The 16,036-nt window shown below is 35.0% G+C and overlaps 1 protein-coding gene across 6 annotated transcripts; it reads right to left on the reverse strand.

Moving 5' to 3' along the window:
• Window positions 1-605: 605 nt before the first annotated feature.
• On the reverse strand, window positions 606-13,379 carry LOC112196510 (probable LRR receptor-like serine/threonine-protein kinase At1g53430). Of its 6 annotated transcripts, none has more exons than XM_024336871.2 (30): window positions 13,093-13,343; window positions 11,791-11,926; window positions 11,620-11,712; window positions 11,178-11,249; window positions 10,895-10,966; window positions 10,593-10,658; window positions 10,422-10,469; window positions 10,275-10,331; window positions 8,993-9,064; window positions 8,823-8,894; window positions 8,594-8,665; window positions 8,394-8,465; window positions 8,151-8,222; window positions 7,946-8,017; window positions 7,756-7,827; window positions 6,384-6,461; window positions 6,077-6,148; window positions 5,787-5,855; window positions 5,608-5,679; window positions 5,396-5,449; window positions 5,254-5,301; window positions 5,122-5,168; window positions 4,644-5,032; window positions 4,339-4,522; window positions 4,027-4,155; window positions 3,810-3,922; window positions 3,465-3,672; window positions 3,121-3,355; window positions 2,869-3,019; window positions 610-2,770 (listed from the first exon to the last, which is right to left on the reverse strand). In XM_024336871.2, exons 1-30 carry the CDS (start codon window positions 13,220-13,222, stop codon window positions 2,414-2,416), a joined length of 3,384 nt encoding a protein of 1,127 aa, XP_024192639.1. In that variant the 5' UTR covers window positions 13,223-13,343; the 3' UTR covers window positions 610-2,413. The 6 variants fall into 6 exon arrangements, with proteins under 6 accessions (XP_040374411.1, XP_040374409.1, XP_024192639.1 ...); XM_024336873.2 differs by having other exon boundaries at window positions 611-2,770; window positions 11,620-11,691; window positions 13,093-13,335; XM_040518477.1 differs by lacking the exon at window positions 4,027-4,155 and having other exon boundaries at window positions 606-2,770; window positions 13,093-13,379.
• Between the last annotated feature and the right edge of the window lie 2,657 nt (window positions 13,380-16,036).

Consider the following 16,036-nt stretch of genomic DNA (forward strand, 5'->3'; position numbering starts at 1 on the left):
TTGGATCGATGTGATTCACTGTTCACACACACATCACTTCACAATGCTTTGACTTCACCGTGATTTGTGAGTACCTTCACCCCATAGACCTCTCGTTTGTCACCTAAACCTTTGATTTCACTCAAGAAGTAAACGTGATCGAGGTCAAGGTTAACGCCTATCCGAAGTCCTTGCAACAGAAGCATCAGAACCTAGTTGCCAAGACGGTTCCTCCCTCGACTTACAATCATTTGATAAGAAGTCATATACAAGCGCAAATCATATCAGAACCTCGCTTCGACCGCTAGTTGGCACGCCCGCGTATCAAGAATGACAATTCAACCACAAGTCCCTCGGCCATCATTTTCGGCCGAGACGATTTTGAGGCAAACACCTACTCATGTATTATACTATTATATCAGTTTAAATTCGTAGATTTGCTCTGATTACCAAACCGTAAATTGTGTTTTTTTTTTTTAACCGATAAGGGATTAGGCGATATTAGTTCCTCGGAGGTAGACGATGTAGGGAACAAGTCCCACTCTCAATCCTAAAGGAGAATGGTCTACCACACTCTGGGAACCCACCGCCCGTCCCCTTGTAGTAAAATTTTATTAATGAAAAAGCTAAAATTACAAAAACATGGGACAGAAATGTACCCTCAAGTACAATGCATAAAAATAAAAGATGGAAAAACTTAATTCCATTTGCTAATCTAAAAAGGTTACAACATAACCATAAACATGTGGTGCTGCAGTAAATCCTTGCTTCAATGGAACCATAGGGAACACCCAAGTCATCCATTCAAAGAAAAAAAGAGAGAGCAGGTGGTGGAACCTCATACCATATCAATGAAGAAGAAGCCAAACCCAAGTTCGCCATTTTGTCTGCAACAATATTCCCTTCACGAAGAACATGAGAGCAATAAAAGGACATCGATCGGATGCTTGATACGCAATTTAACCATGCAATACGAAGAGGCCATGGTGGAGAGAAGGAAGAAGAGGTAAAGCATGGAAGGACACTAGTAGAATTACTCTCAAGCCAAATATAGCGCCAACCAAACTCAAAAGCATAGTCAACCCAAGAATAACTCCCATTAATTCAGCGAAGAAGTCAGTTTGGTTACCGAGCCCACGACAGAAACCACCAATGTAAAATGACTATTACTATCTCTAAACACACCACCACAAGCTGTAGGCCCAGGATTACCCTTAGCCAAGCCATCAATATTAAGCTTAACCCATGGAGAGATCGGAGGAAGCCATAGAACCAATCTTGAAGCAATGTGAGACCTTGAGGTAGGCTGAATACCCAAACCAATCAATAAATTATTATCTAAAATACCACTTGAGTGACCGGGCATGTGGGGAGTAGCGAAACAAAGCCAAGCTTTAGTGGACCGAAAAACTCTCATAAGAGAATGAGGTTTATCATCAAAGCATAGCCTATTGCGTGTCTTCCATATCCATCAATACATAAAGACAGACACCAATCCAAAGATTTTTCAGTTGAGGAGAAAAAGGCTTACATGTGATTGAGTTTAGAAAATCACCAATAGAACCATTAGAAGGCAATGAAGTCCCCAAGCAACATGCCAACCATCGCCAAACATGTACGTTGAGCAAAGGTGCATGAGATAAAAAAGTGATCTGAGTTCTCCAAATAGCCAAAATAACAGAGCTGACAAACAGAGACCATAGGAATGCCATGTCTTTGAAGTTGATCATCAGTGGACAACTTGTTATGCAAGAGACGCCACACTAGCATAGAGTAACGTGGAGGAATGAAATGCCGCCATATCTTTGTTGCCCAATTAGTTAATGCTAGGCGCTGGCGAATAAGCTCATAACCCTCTGAAAAAGAAAACTGCCTAGAGCTAGAATTTTCTCAAATTAAGAGATCAGGTGTTGAGTCAATGGGAAGAGGTGTATGAAGAATTTCAGTATCCAAAGTAGGAAAAAGAAGTAACAAAGCTATGTGGTAAGACCCATTGCTGACCAGATATAAAAGACTCCACTTTAGTCATTAACGGTGCAGGAAAGTGTTGAGCTTGAAGCTTGTCAAGCAGAGGAGTATCGAGCCAATGATCCGACCAAAACGTGACAGATTTACCATCCCCTACAAGCCATCTGGAACGCTACGATCGTGCTATGATATGATATTAGTCGGATTGAGTATTTTTGAATTGTGATCTTTGGTTTAAAGTCTTCTTATTCAGGTTTGTTATTTTGGGTTGTCCTCTTTTAGGGGAAGTATAGAGTGAAATCCGGGGCGGATCTTGTCATATAACATGCCTTAAAAGCATAAACTCTCTAATGTTTCATACCCATAAATTTGTTCTAAGATTTTAAACATGTTCAATACAGATCGCGGTAGAGTGCATCAAGTCCGAAAACAAGGAAAAGGAAATAGACACAAACATTTGGCTAGATTACCATGTTTCATTTGGGAGTCTCAAGGGGGTACTCTCAGAAATGTGTTTTGTTTCATCTTCCCCTTTGATCAAATAGGATGATGTGGATGCTCTCGAAGTTGCTTCCATAGAAACAGAGAAATCAACTCGAGCAAGGTGACTATCATTAAGAGCAGGGGAACAAATCTCCTCAATTTTTTTGTCGCCAACGAGAACACTCACTACTTCAGACATAGTAGGCCGCAGTGTTGGAGATATACTGGTGCACTTTACTGCTAAATTCAAGATGATTATGGCTTGTTTTGCATCATACTTGGTAGACAAAGTTTTGTCAACCAAGTCCACCAGCCTTCCTTTTCGATGTAAATCATAAGCCTGCATTTCCACACACAACATACACATCGTGTTAAATGAGATTATAGCATAATTGAATAAAAGAAAGCATAAAAGCATGGCGATGCCATTTTGCTTACCGTGTCTAGAAGAAATTCACTTTCCTGGCTATCTCCCCTGTGTCCTGCATTTGTCCTTCCACTAACAGTTTCAAGTATAACCACCCCAAAACTGTAGACATCAGCTTTAGATGTCACAATTCCTCGAACATACTCAGGTGCCATATATCCTCTGCAGAAAACAAGAGGTAACTTATCATTATACTAAATCAAAGATTGCAACAAGTATATATAAAGCGGCAGCGAGTAAGTACTGTTTCAATATTTACTTACTGTGGCACTTCTACTTTGATGAACTTGAATTCATCATCTTTGGTGTGAAGTCTTGCCAATCCAAAGTCTGATATTTTAGCCTTAAGGTTTCCATCAAGAAGAATATTAGCGGATTTAATGTCGCTGTGAACTATCTTCATCCTGGGATGCTCATGTAGATACATCAATCCCCTAGCTATTCCCAAGCAAATGTTAAACCTAACTTTCCAATCAAGATTCAATCTGGACTTTGAGTCTGCAACCATACAGTCTCCAAATCAATATATTTTCTCCTAAATAACTAGGGTGTTAGAACATGAAAACAGATAACAAAAAGAAAGGGGCCCGCTAGAATTAAAATTTACCAAATAATGCATGTGCAAGGGAGTTGTTCTCCATATATTCATAGATGAGCAAATGCAAGCCTTTTGCGTTGTAAATGTCCAGCAACTGAACAAGGTTCTCTTGACTCATTGATTTTAAGGTATAAAATTCATTTATGAACTCATTGATCCTTTCCTCTGAATGAGACCAAAGTTTCTTCACGGCCACAATTTTCCCTTGCACTTCAGCCTACACGCAATTACAACCAAACAAATGAGATACATTATTAAGTCCATTTCTCCTGAAGAACTGAATTTGCAAGTTAAAGATCACAAGTTTGTAGTTGAAACTCCACAATAAAAACAAGGATAGAGAAACTTAGTTACCTTGTAAACGGTTCCAAAACCCCCTTGACCAATCTCATTCCTCTTGCTAAAATTCCGAGTGGCATCTTTTAATTGTTTGAGGGTGACAGGATTTTCTATACCTATATCTATTTCTGTTCCACAAATAAGTGATCAGAAATGTAAGCTAAAGTTCATTAAGAATTCATGAAAGAGTGAATACTTGTCAAATGTTTCTAGCCAGTATGCAATATGTCACCTTGTAAGTGATCTGTATTCCCCAGCCATCCCATCATCCAGGCAAAAAGTAATAAAAGCAACAAGAAAACTATGATTGAAGCCACAGTAATGAGCGCTATTTGCAAAGAAGATAGTCGTTGCTTGTACTCTGATTTCTCAATTCAATGATGAATGATCATTCCGACAGGAGAAACAAAATGTACGTTAATTGTGATTGTTCCTTGGATATGCATAGAATTACTATTGTTACCTTAGGACCCGATCATCCAAATATATATAGGCAAGTAAAAGAACAAAAATAATTATTCAAAAAAAATTACTATCTATGGACCTGTAGTTACGGATATAGCAGATATGAGAGGTCCATCAAGTGTGCCTACTCCAGCCGATCGAGAGTAGAAGTGGATCTCTAATGTACCATCATTTACATCAACAGCCGTGAAATTTATCATATATTCTTCATTCGTACGTCCTGCCTTGTCTATAATGTTGAAATCCTTTAGTTTTCTCTCGCCCTGCAGCAACCAATCACCAATTCATACTCAGTTGGTTCAAATGACAAATCATGCAGCAATACTAATGCAAATGGGTGGGTGCTGAGTACTGGCACGGTGACAAAATTAAGAAAAACATTACCTGAATATATACATCAAATACTCGTTTACTCGTACTTCTAAAATCAATAACCTCATGAATATCTGTAACCTCATCAACAATCTCAGCAAAGTGAAGTGTTACATTGTATTTGCCTTTATGTAAACAGAACCCGTAATATTTGAGAGAGACAGGGGAAGTGCGAGCATTATCGTATAAATGTGCTTCAGATGAAAGCCCACATCTAATGCTTTTTAACAATTTACTAGAATTGCCATTGGAAATAGAGTCGTAGCAGTTTCCAACGCTACTTCGAGCCCAGTTTCTTTTTGGACTCAGGTAAAATACTGACGTATCATTATCTTGATCATAAACATTTCCAACAGCATCATGTGTTTCCTCACCACCACAATTTATGAACAATGAATGGTCTGAAGAAGTTAAACACATTTACAATTAATATACATAAATTGTTAGATTGAGATCGATCGATAAGTAGAGTTCAATATAATAAACTTACAATCATGTTTTCCCCGGGGACAATACTTCTCCTTGGTTGGGTATTCTCTGTAAGTATAATCGCCACAAGTTATTCTAAATAACTCAATCGTCAAGTTTTTCTAATAGTATAACAGACAAGATATGATCATACGTATTTGGCAGACAGGTTGAGGAGTTGCAGCAGCAGGAAAACAAATTCCTAGAAAAATGACGAGAGATATCATGCAATTAATATTTCAAATATATTAAGAATCCTTGATAATAGAAAAGAAAATGCATAGTTAATTCCTTACAGATTGGGTGACGGTTTAAAGGTTAGCTTTGAAAAATTATTGTATGAAAAATCCCTGGAATGAAAAGAAATATTGATGAGAATGTTGTACACCACAGATACGGTACCTAAACGAGCTCCTAACTAGAGAATGTTAGTGGAGGTATAAATGTTATCGGTATCTAAATACACAATAGATAGGATGCACAAGGATGTACATATATTGAAACTTACATCTTAATCCATTTTGAAGCATTTTGAATCCAATCAGGAATTTTCCCAGAAAGCATATTGTTTGAAAAAGACCTGAAGAGAACATGCATGAAGTAATAAACGTTCTTGCAATTTTCCAAATTTGTGGTTAAACATATTCATGAGAGTTTAGACGGATGGAAAGTAATATGTCACCATACATGTAACTCAAATTTAAGTGTTTCAAAGAATCTGGGATTCTCTCCGTTAAGTTGTTGAAGCTCAAATCACTGCAATACAAAATTTAAAAGGCATGAGACTTGTTTTTTTTATTTTTTTTTGGGGGGGGGGGGAGCGAAAATGAGATGAGAAAAGAGAAATGTTAGGGAGAGGGATCGGAGAAATAAAAGATGACTTGGAAAAAAATATGTTAATATATCTGATCGGAGCTACTTAATTACATGTGGATATATTTGAAGGTTTAAAGAGGAAACTAAACAAAAGAACTTACATGTTCGTTAATGATGACATACTTCCAATGTAAGAAGGAATTTGACCAGTGATTGAGCAGTTTCTTAGTATCCTGCATATGCACGCCAACAAATAATGCTGCTGAAAATGCACGCTGATTACGTATGCTAATACATGTTATTCTATTAACGAGTTAATGAAATTTTGACTTTTATTATTAAATTCTAAAGAACTGGGGGAGTGCCCTTAAATTTTAAATAAATCAAGGTTTTAATTAAAAAAAACTCATTATTTTCAGTTTATTGTGATCGAAATAATATATTGTATGAAATAAACAATTTACTAACAATATACAAAAACTTTTCGCCACATTTATGGATGGTGGGAACTGAAAATGAGAGTCTGCTTCGACATCACTTATTGACCTACAGTAAAAAAGAAGCAATTTAGAAAAAGGCAAAATAACATCAGTTGAATGATATATATTATACATGAGATTTCGATTTCCGAAAAGATAGACGAGTGAAAAGATGGGACTGGGAGAGGATCCTCTCCTGAACTCTTTTATTACTTGAGCGACCTAAGTTTTCCATCATAAGTCGCCACGTGTCCAAAAACACATCTTATGGTTCCTATATTTTATTGTAATTGTTCTATATTTTGCAGCTTAATCCTACGGTTGAAATAGAACCAAAATACTTCCATTATCTTCTTCTTCTTTCTTCTGCTACTTTCATTCCTTATCTTCTTCTCCTGCCCGATCTCACTCTCTCTCTCTCTCTCTCCCATCTCAATCTTCTTATTTTTCCAGCTTTCATTCTAAAAGGACAAATTGCAATGAGCTCTTGGATATCAGATTTAGGAAGGGAATTTCGTAGAAATTTCAGCAAAGATGCTTGATCAATTCCTGAAGAACACCCACTCTGGCAAGTACCAATAAAACCCAGGAACAATGAAGCTTTTCTCTTCTCGTCTTTCAAACTTTCTGGGCATTGATGAGTTCGGAGTTTTCATGGCTTATGGGCATTTCTTCAAATTGTGGATAATTTTTTTGGTAACTGGGGTGATTTCAGGAATTGAATTAATTTGCTCTCAAGGTTTTGAAAGGTCAGAATCTTTCTTCCTCAATTACACCATTTGGGTATAGGAAGCAAAATCTGAAGTTCAATGATTTTTGGGTAAAGGAAAATCTGAATTTTATTATCACGGGCACATGATTGAAAAATCTTAAAATCTAAACTTTTTGGGTAAAGGCAAACACAGAGCGACAAGTCACAAGACCAAACTTCAGTGAAATAAACTCCGTTGAGTTGAATTTGAATGTATTGGAAGGTGAAGAGAGAGATAAGCATGTCGAAGAAGAGTCCTTTGTGCACAAATGTTTCGGAAAATTGGAAGAATTAGGTGTTGAGGGTAACGAGAATCAGAGTAATTGTCTTGGACTCTTGGTGGTGTGGAAACGAAGGAACCAAATCTGGAAAAATAAGAAGATTGAGATGGAAGTGTGAGAGAGAAAACAGGTGAAAGAAGAAGATGAGCAATGAAAATGTTTTCGTCCTATTTCACCCGTTAGATGTGTTTTTGTATCATTGGCGGTTTAAGTTGAAAAGCTTAGGTAGCTCAGGTAAATAATCAGCTCCGGAGAGGATCTCTTCCGTGAAAAGATAGCTAGCTAGTGCGCGCCGGTGGGGCAGTAAATTGGCACTCTTAATCGCTTACAAAAATTCTAGCAGTGATAAATTAAAAATTCCGGCAGGTATTTTCCCGTTGAAATTGTTTCCATTGAGAGATCTGTACAAAATTTAATGAAGTTAGAGCAATTAACAAATTCAAAGATATATAGCTGCTTGTGTACGTTTGACAACCGTGCAGTACAAGCTATATATATATAGAAAGCTCAGGTACGTACAGATATACGATTGAAGTCCAGTTGGCTATGAAGTCAGGAAAAGGGCCAGACAAATAGTTACCAGATATTGAACTGCATGCAACCAATTAAGTAATTATCATATCATAATTGATTGATGGTTTGGTTGGTTAAATAATCAATCAGATTACATGTATGCGCTGAAAAGTTAAGATTGAATGGGGGCAGGGGCAACTTAATTACGTACAATCCATACAGATTCGGAAGGCTGGCAAAACTTTTTGGTACTGTCCCAGTGATACTGTTAGATGCGACCCCGCTGCAACAACAAATAGAAATATTTCAGATATATTCTGCATATAGCTAGCTAGATTAATAAGATATTGAAGCCTACATCTAAATTGATCAGTTTTCCAAACTCGTCCGATGTATGCATTTTTCTTTTTTTTCAAAAATCCAAATTCTCTTTTACATATATAATGGAACTTACAAGAATTCAAGGACTGTCAAATTTCCTAGTGTTTGTGGGAGAGTACCAGAGATTCCATTGTTTCTCAGACGCCTTCACAAAAGGATAATTAAGGAGCTTGCTCGTGAGAATATATGTATACACACACAAATAAATTCATTTAATTTGATCATTGGAGTATAGGGGTATTAAACAAGTGTAGGTACGTAAAGTGTACTTACAGTTGACGCAGATAAGTCAGTGTACCCAAAGATGCTGGTATAGAGCCGTTGAGACAGTTGTTCGCCAGATCACTATATAACATGGATGGATCAATGGTGAGAAATTAAAGTTAACTGAGGTAAAAACAATTACTGCTAGTTAGTTTAACTTTCTTCAACATAATTAATTAATTGTCAAGTAGTGAAACATGATACCATCAAAATCATGAACGCGAAGAAATCGACTTACATATAACTGATGAAAGTCAAATTCCCTAAGCTCTCTGGTATAGGACCAGTTAGTTGATTGTGTGAAAGATCCCTGATTGAATTAATTAATGTACAAAATAATTCGACTTAATAACAGATAATTTGATCAAGACAGATAATTAATGCACAATTAATGGACTACTAACGTACAGGTAGAAATCTGAATAAACAGCAGCCCTATCGTATTGCTTAAGCTTCAAGAGTCGGTTGGCATCTGGATCACTGTATGCATGTACATAGATATCCGGAAAGTAACATCAATTTCATCTTCCCATTCCTAAATTCCAACATTTGTAAACAGAATAATTAAAAACTTTCCCTTATTCATTCCAAGTTTCGAGCACCTGCCACTAGGGGTGGCAAACGGGCCACTAAGCACGAGCATGGCACGGGCCCGGCACGGCCCAAGCCCGTTGGTGGCCCGGCACGACCTGAGCACGTTAGAATAACGAGTCAGGCTGGGCTTAAGAATATTGGCCCATTGGCTCGGTCTGGCCCGAGCACGACATATTGTGGGCCAGCCCATTACAAACACAAAATTTCATTTTGTTTTTAAAAATATTAAAAAATTACAATGATGAGATTTGAATATGAGACATTTTTATTTAAAATCTCATGACAATTCCACCAATGCTTTCTTTTATATTGTCAAAATAATGAAACAAAACATTATATGCTTGTTTTGACATAAATATTTTTTCTAAATATTAAATATATGTTTGTTAATAAAGACTAATCTCATAATAATACAACTATAGAATGAAGGAAAGAATAATAGATACTAAATCTTCATTATATTAATAAAGATTAATCTCACAATAATATACTAAAAACAATATATTTTGAGTTTTTTTTTTTTCTTTCTTATAGTGGAATATAAAAAATTATTAGAAATCTAATCTTAAAAAGCTAAGATTAAGAAAAACGTTGTAGAACTTAATTTATTTTAATTTTCTACATAGTTAAATAAAATTAATTTTTATTTGTTCAAATTAAGATTTTAAAATTGTGCTTTATAGTGGGTAGGCACGAGCACGGCCCGTTATTGACCCGCATGATATGGGCTCGGGCCATGGGCCATGGGCCGGGCCAGGCTTAATGTTTAAGTAAATGGGCCGGCACGAAGCACGACTAGACCCGCTTAAAATGGGCCGGGCCGGCCCGTTTGCCACCTCTACCTGCCACTTTTTTGTATTTTTTTTACATCCGTACTAGGGGGTCATGCCAAGGTACTAGGGGGTCATGTCAAGAATACTTCATGCCCCCTAGTCATTAAGAATATGTTGAGATTTAACTCTAATCAGCGTTGGTGAGATTCGAATCCGGATGTGGAGGTACCACACCTAGAGCCTCTTACTAATTCGACCACCTATGGTGGTTCAAGCACATGCCACTTAAACATATGTATCTATATATGTATGGAGAAACTTACGATGCCACAGCAGAGACAACTGGTATGGATCCACTTAATTGATTGTATGAAAGATCCCTGAACGTGTAAGTAAATTATTAACACCCCAAAATAAGATGGAATGATGAAAGTAATTAAGCCAAGATTATTAATGGACTCCACACATACAGTTCGAAGGTAACAGCCATATTGCGGCTCGAAGTATGATCCATGAGGCTGTATTGAAGCAAAGAGAAAGGTTGAAACATGTTGCTAAACCAAAACTTTTTTTGCTTCCTTGTTTTTAAGTTGACATGATATATATATATATATATATATATATATATATATGAGACTTACACTTGAAGTTTCATATTTCCCAAACTCGCTGGAATGGATCCGGTCAATTGATTTTTGTAAAGATTCCTGACAATTTGACATGTACACATGCAAACCAACTTATTACCAATGTTAATTTTCTAAACAAGTAATTTCACTAATAACCAAAAGATGATTAAATCTTTGGTCTTGATCCGAGGTTTGATGAGCACATATATATGGAGCTGGAATTCAAGAAATAAAAGTTCCCGAACCAAATACACAACTATGGATATAAGTATTGCAAGCCCGCGACAACCATGAATCGAAAAGTACAGACTTACAGCATGGAAAGTGAAGATAAATTTCCCAAGCTAGCGGGTATAGAATCAGTCAATTGATTGTTACTGAGATCCCTGAAAATTGAACCAGCTTATAAATAATCACTTAATTGTGTAGATATTTTGGAACCAGACAAAAGATAACAACAGACTTTATCGAACTTTTTTCTTTTTCAGGCAAAATTGTGCAACAAACGCTCAGGAAAATTCAAGGCAAAGAAAGTATTAGAAATTGACAGAAAGACTATACTGATATTATATATGGAATAGACAAGTACAGACATACAGCTTGTAAAGCGAAGATAACTTTCCCAAGCTAGCGGGTATAGAACCAATCAATTGATTGTTACTGAGATCCCTGAAAATTGAACCAGCTTATAAATAATCACTTAATTGTGTAGATATTCTCAAACCAGATGAAAGATAACAATAGGCTTCTATCGAACTTTTTTCATTTTCAGGCAAAATTATGCAACAGACGCTCAGGAAAATTCAAGGAAAAGAAAGTATTAGGAACCGACAGAAAGACTATACTGATATTATATATGGAATCGACAAAAAATTTTACTTGAAAAATTGGTGTCGGAATTGTAAGAGGTTGGAGGTAACAAATAAAAAGATAAATACCTATTGCACCCGGTACAGGTACAAAACACAAAATAGTAATGATCGATCATGCTAAAAAAGACATTAGATATGTAATGTTGAGGAAAAGTGAGAAAAATTACAGTTCCCTCAGATGTCTGAGATTGCCTAGTTCTTTAGGTATAACTCCAGTCAAACCACTACCCATCAGTGCACTGTCACTCAAAATGTGAAAGCTGGCTACTTAATTTCGATTAGAGATTTAAATACGAATTGCATATATGTATAGTAAAGATCTAAATTTTCAAACTTACATTTCTGTGACGTGGCAAATCGTGCGGTTTTGAAAACTGCAGTCACATTTGATGGGATCATTACTGCTCTTATTGCAGTGTATATAAGACATTTGATTGTTTGACTTCAAGTAATTTACTAGCTGAAGAGCTTCCGCTGTCGACCAACGTTTTAGTTTATATTAGCAAAAACCTTGTGTTATGTAGGAGAAAAATATCATTCCACTAATAGGTAGTTGGTGTTAATAAGATTGAGTTTAATTTCACTAATTTAATCTAACTTAAAAAGAACAAAAAATGTGAACTATAGGTCTTAGCCTATATAAATTTATTTACAACACCAATGCAACACATGCTAAATACATAAACATGAATAAATATATATTATACAATTTGTTTACCTTAGCATTTAAACTAATGAAAATTTTATGTACACCCCTCTTTCTACTCAATACGTACAATTACCATCTTTACCTTTTACCCAAAAATAATCCTTAGTGACTGTTGTTTATTTGAACCCCTAAAGAAAATCCTCCATGAGTGTAGTTAAGGTGGAGAAAACTTGGATGCCATGACTCCATGACTGTATGACACTATGACTTGTTCAATATTAATTCCAGATTTCTATGCCAGTTGCATAAACTTTGGATTATACATGCAATAGCTTTCATTATTCATGAATCTTATTTGAGTTGGGTTTAATTAACAAAATTTCTAAACCATATATCTTGTTTCAATTTCGTGGCCAGCGTCGACTAACTAAAGGAATTGATCTAATCAAAAATACTTTGATTTTTTAAATGATAAATATGTTTGGGTTTTCTTTTGGAACTCCACAAACAATAAATAACCTATGAACCAGAAGAAACAAGTGGAAGGAATAAGAAAGGAAAGACGGCCTTCGATATCTGCGAGGGTTGTTGTTGTATCATCATCTTTGACATACATATTCCTTTTTATAATTCAAACTTTGCTACACTTGAGGGATGTAGAAAGTAGAAACCAGAGATAGCAGCAAAAGAAAAAAAAAAAAATCAGAATTGAACATGTGTTAAGGAGGCAAAGGGATAGAGAGGGGAAGAAGAGGAAGTTCAAACCAAAAGTTTTTTTTTTTTTTTCTTTTTTTTTTTAAAGGAGTTTGCTATATTTTTAAAGGGATGAGATTAAGAGATTGGGGTGGTGTAAACTAAGCAAACTCGGGCCCCTTTGGTTAAACTAAATTGTATGAATTGGGTTAGAATTCTATTTTGTTGTACGGATTTTTCTGGCATAGTGTTTGGTTTTAACTTTTAAGAAAAAGATACGAAATGGATGATAAAATACCTTCTTCATCGGGCAACTTTTGAGCTATACTCTGACATTTGAATTCAGAACCAAGCTGAGAAAGAGTAGAGAAGAGGCATATACTTGTAATAGTAAAGCTGACAAGTCTCGCTGAAGCTTCGGTCCCCATTTTGCCTTGAATGAGTTTTTTGCATTATTTAATTCTACTTCTTATAATATATATATAAGGCAACCTGGGAATCTTTTCAGCATCATCAACTTTACAACACGAATCTCGATCACTTTCCAATTTTCATACACCAACAATATACAGTAAATAGATTAGGCCAAAACTGCCGATGCTAATCATGCTTTAACCCATCCAAGCCACACCTCACAAAAGACAATTTCTTCTGAAACAATTCAAACCAAAGCCCATCATCACCAAAGACTAAACTCCTAAGTGGTGTGTGTATTAGGACCTCGTTATTTAAAGAATTTGAGAATTTTTATTATTTTACACCAGTATATGACATAATTCAATGATTTCAACCATTGATCTTTTAAATTCTTATGTAAGAATTATGTATACAAAAAATCGACCAAATCCATAATCATAGAGGATAAATGTCACAGACTCACAGTGCAGATTTAAGTACAGGAAATTTTCTGAAATTTCAGTATATTTCGCAAAAGTTCACAATATATTCGAGATTTTAGAAATATTTCTTCTACTTTTTTGCCACGTGCTCCATATCTCTCTCCCACTTATTTCCACTTAAAACTCAATTCAAGTCAAAAAGGCAACTGGTGGGTTTCGAACCTCTGCCAACACCAAACTAATGGAGATGCTTTGCCAATCCAACCAAATTAACTGTCAGTATACACGCCCATTCGATTATATTTAACTCTAAAAACAAAATTAAATTAATTAAGCTTCTAACAATTAACAAAACCCAAGTTTCTTGGTCAAAAAATAAAAACCATATTAGCCATACAATTATTTCTCTCTATAAAAATAAATGAAATGTGTGATTGAACCTGTCTTTCATTCTAATTAGATTGGTTTTACATTAAGATGTTTTGGTAAATAGACGTAATAAAAGGCAAATTATTTTCAACTATATTTAACTTTTAGTCTTTTACACATAGTTTATGTGTCAAAGACTATAGATGTAATTTCATGTTTCAAATTGTGTTCCAATCCATATAACATCAAAAGTTGAAATGTATTAAGTTAAATGTCAAGAATCTTTATTTTGTCAGCGCATATAAATTTATCTTATTTCACTACAAATCCATATGCAATGAATTTGCTCAATAATTTATTGATATGAATACAAGAGATAATTGATCAAATAAGCATGTCTTAAAGCTTCATTTCAAATTTCCATATTTTTATATAGATTTCCGTTGTTTTTTCCAAATATTTATCGATATCGAAATTTTCTCGATATTTCTATCGAAATTTCCGTTTTTTGAACCATCGATATATCCTCGAAATCCGATATTTTAGTCCTTGATTTGTACTGACACCATCTATATTTGTGGAATGACCCTATTGCCACTTATCCATCTTTCTTTAGATTCCTATATAGGAATTGTGTCTATAAAAAATCAACCAAATCTATAATAATTTGGTCATTCAAAATTGTATAAACAAATGTAGTCCATTATATAAAATTAAAACGAACATTATACTAATCAAATAGTTAAGCTTTTTCTGATTTGACTAATTTTTTTCTCTCTATATATGAAACACACACACAGATATATATATATATATATATATATATATATATATTCCTACTCCCTCCTAATTTGATGTTAGGATTCATATACCGAAGATATACGACATTAAAATTCAATCATATAATCCTAAGTGGGACTTCGGAGTTGGGACCTCTAATTTGTTATTAATAGGTTAGGGATATTACCCCCAAAACCAAAATATATTCCCTAACCTTAGAATTTAAAATAATGAATAAGTAGACTAAAGAAAGACATGAGGAACTAACGAGAGCAACAAATTCTGTTGAGGAAAAATCAATGGAAGAAACAGAGCAACTAGAAAGAAGATAAAGGATAAGCTTTATGGAGGATAAATACTGATATAATAAAGATCGATATATATTGTAACTTCAAGATGTGATTGAAGTATTGTACTGATCCAGCATTCCGGCTGTCCACCGCTTCGCAGGCAGGCTGGCATATAATTGCATCAGAATCTTAGCTGATCATAATTTTGGGCTGGCAATCAATTGCAGTTGCCCTCATTTTTTAGCTGGCAATAGTGACAATGTCTGCCATTAGCAAAAGAAACTATTCGATTGTCATGCATGGAAGTTTCCTACTGAAGCAATTGTGTACCCTTATTTCTTTTAAGGGTCATTTTACATATATTTTTACACTTTTTATTGGCCATTAGATTTAAGTATTTTTAATGGCCTTGATGGATCTCATGTATGTTGTGGCAAATGATATGGAAACAATTTTATTTTCTAAAAAAAAAAAAAAAATTAAATGAAAATGATTTTATATAAAAAAATTAAATTAAAATTAGAAGATGAATGCCATCTTCACGCAAAAAAGAAAACTGCAGGGATAGCCTCTCTCTTTCTCCAACTGTATGATCTCCAAGTTGATTGCAATAACAATAATTATTGTAACTGTAAACATATTATAGCGGAACCCAGTAAGATTGCTCAGATTGAGAAAAAAAAAACACCAAATTTTCTTCATCTAGACCTAGATCGAATGATAGGCTGTGAAAACTATTGAAGACGAGAGATATGAGAACTTGTACAATTACTAATACTAACTTGATGGAATAAGAGAAGGGGACTAGGAGAGGATGGATTTTAATTGTTCAACTCAAGGAAAAAGGAGAATTTGCTCAAAGGAGAGCCAAAGCTTCTCTATTTTTATTTTTTTATTTTTTTTTATAAAATTATTTTATTAAAGTTTATCTATTTTTTTGAATTTCCATGTCATTTGCCACATC

Source organism: Rosa chinensis, chromosome 4 (assembly GCF_002994745.2).
Source record: "Rosa chinensis cultivar Old Blush chromosome 4, RchiOBHm-V2, whole genome shotgun sequence".
In the NCBI taxonomy this organism is placed as follows: Eukaryota; Viridiplantae; Streptophyta; class Magnoliopsida; order Rosales; family Rosaceae; genus Rosa; species Rosa chinensis.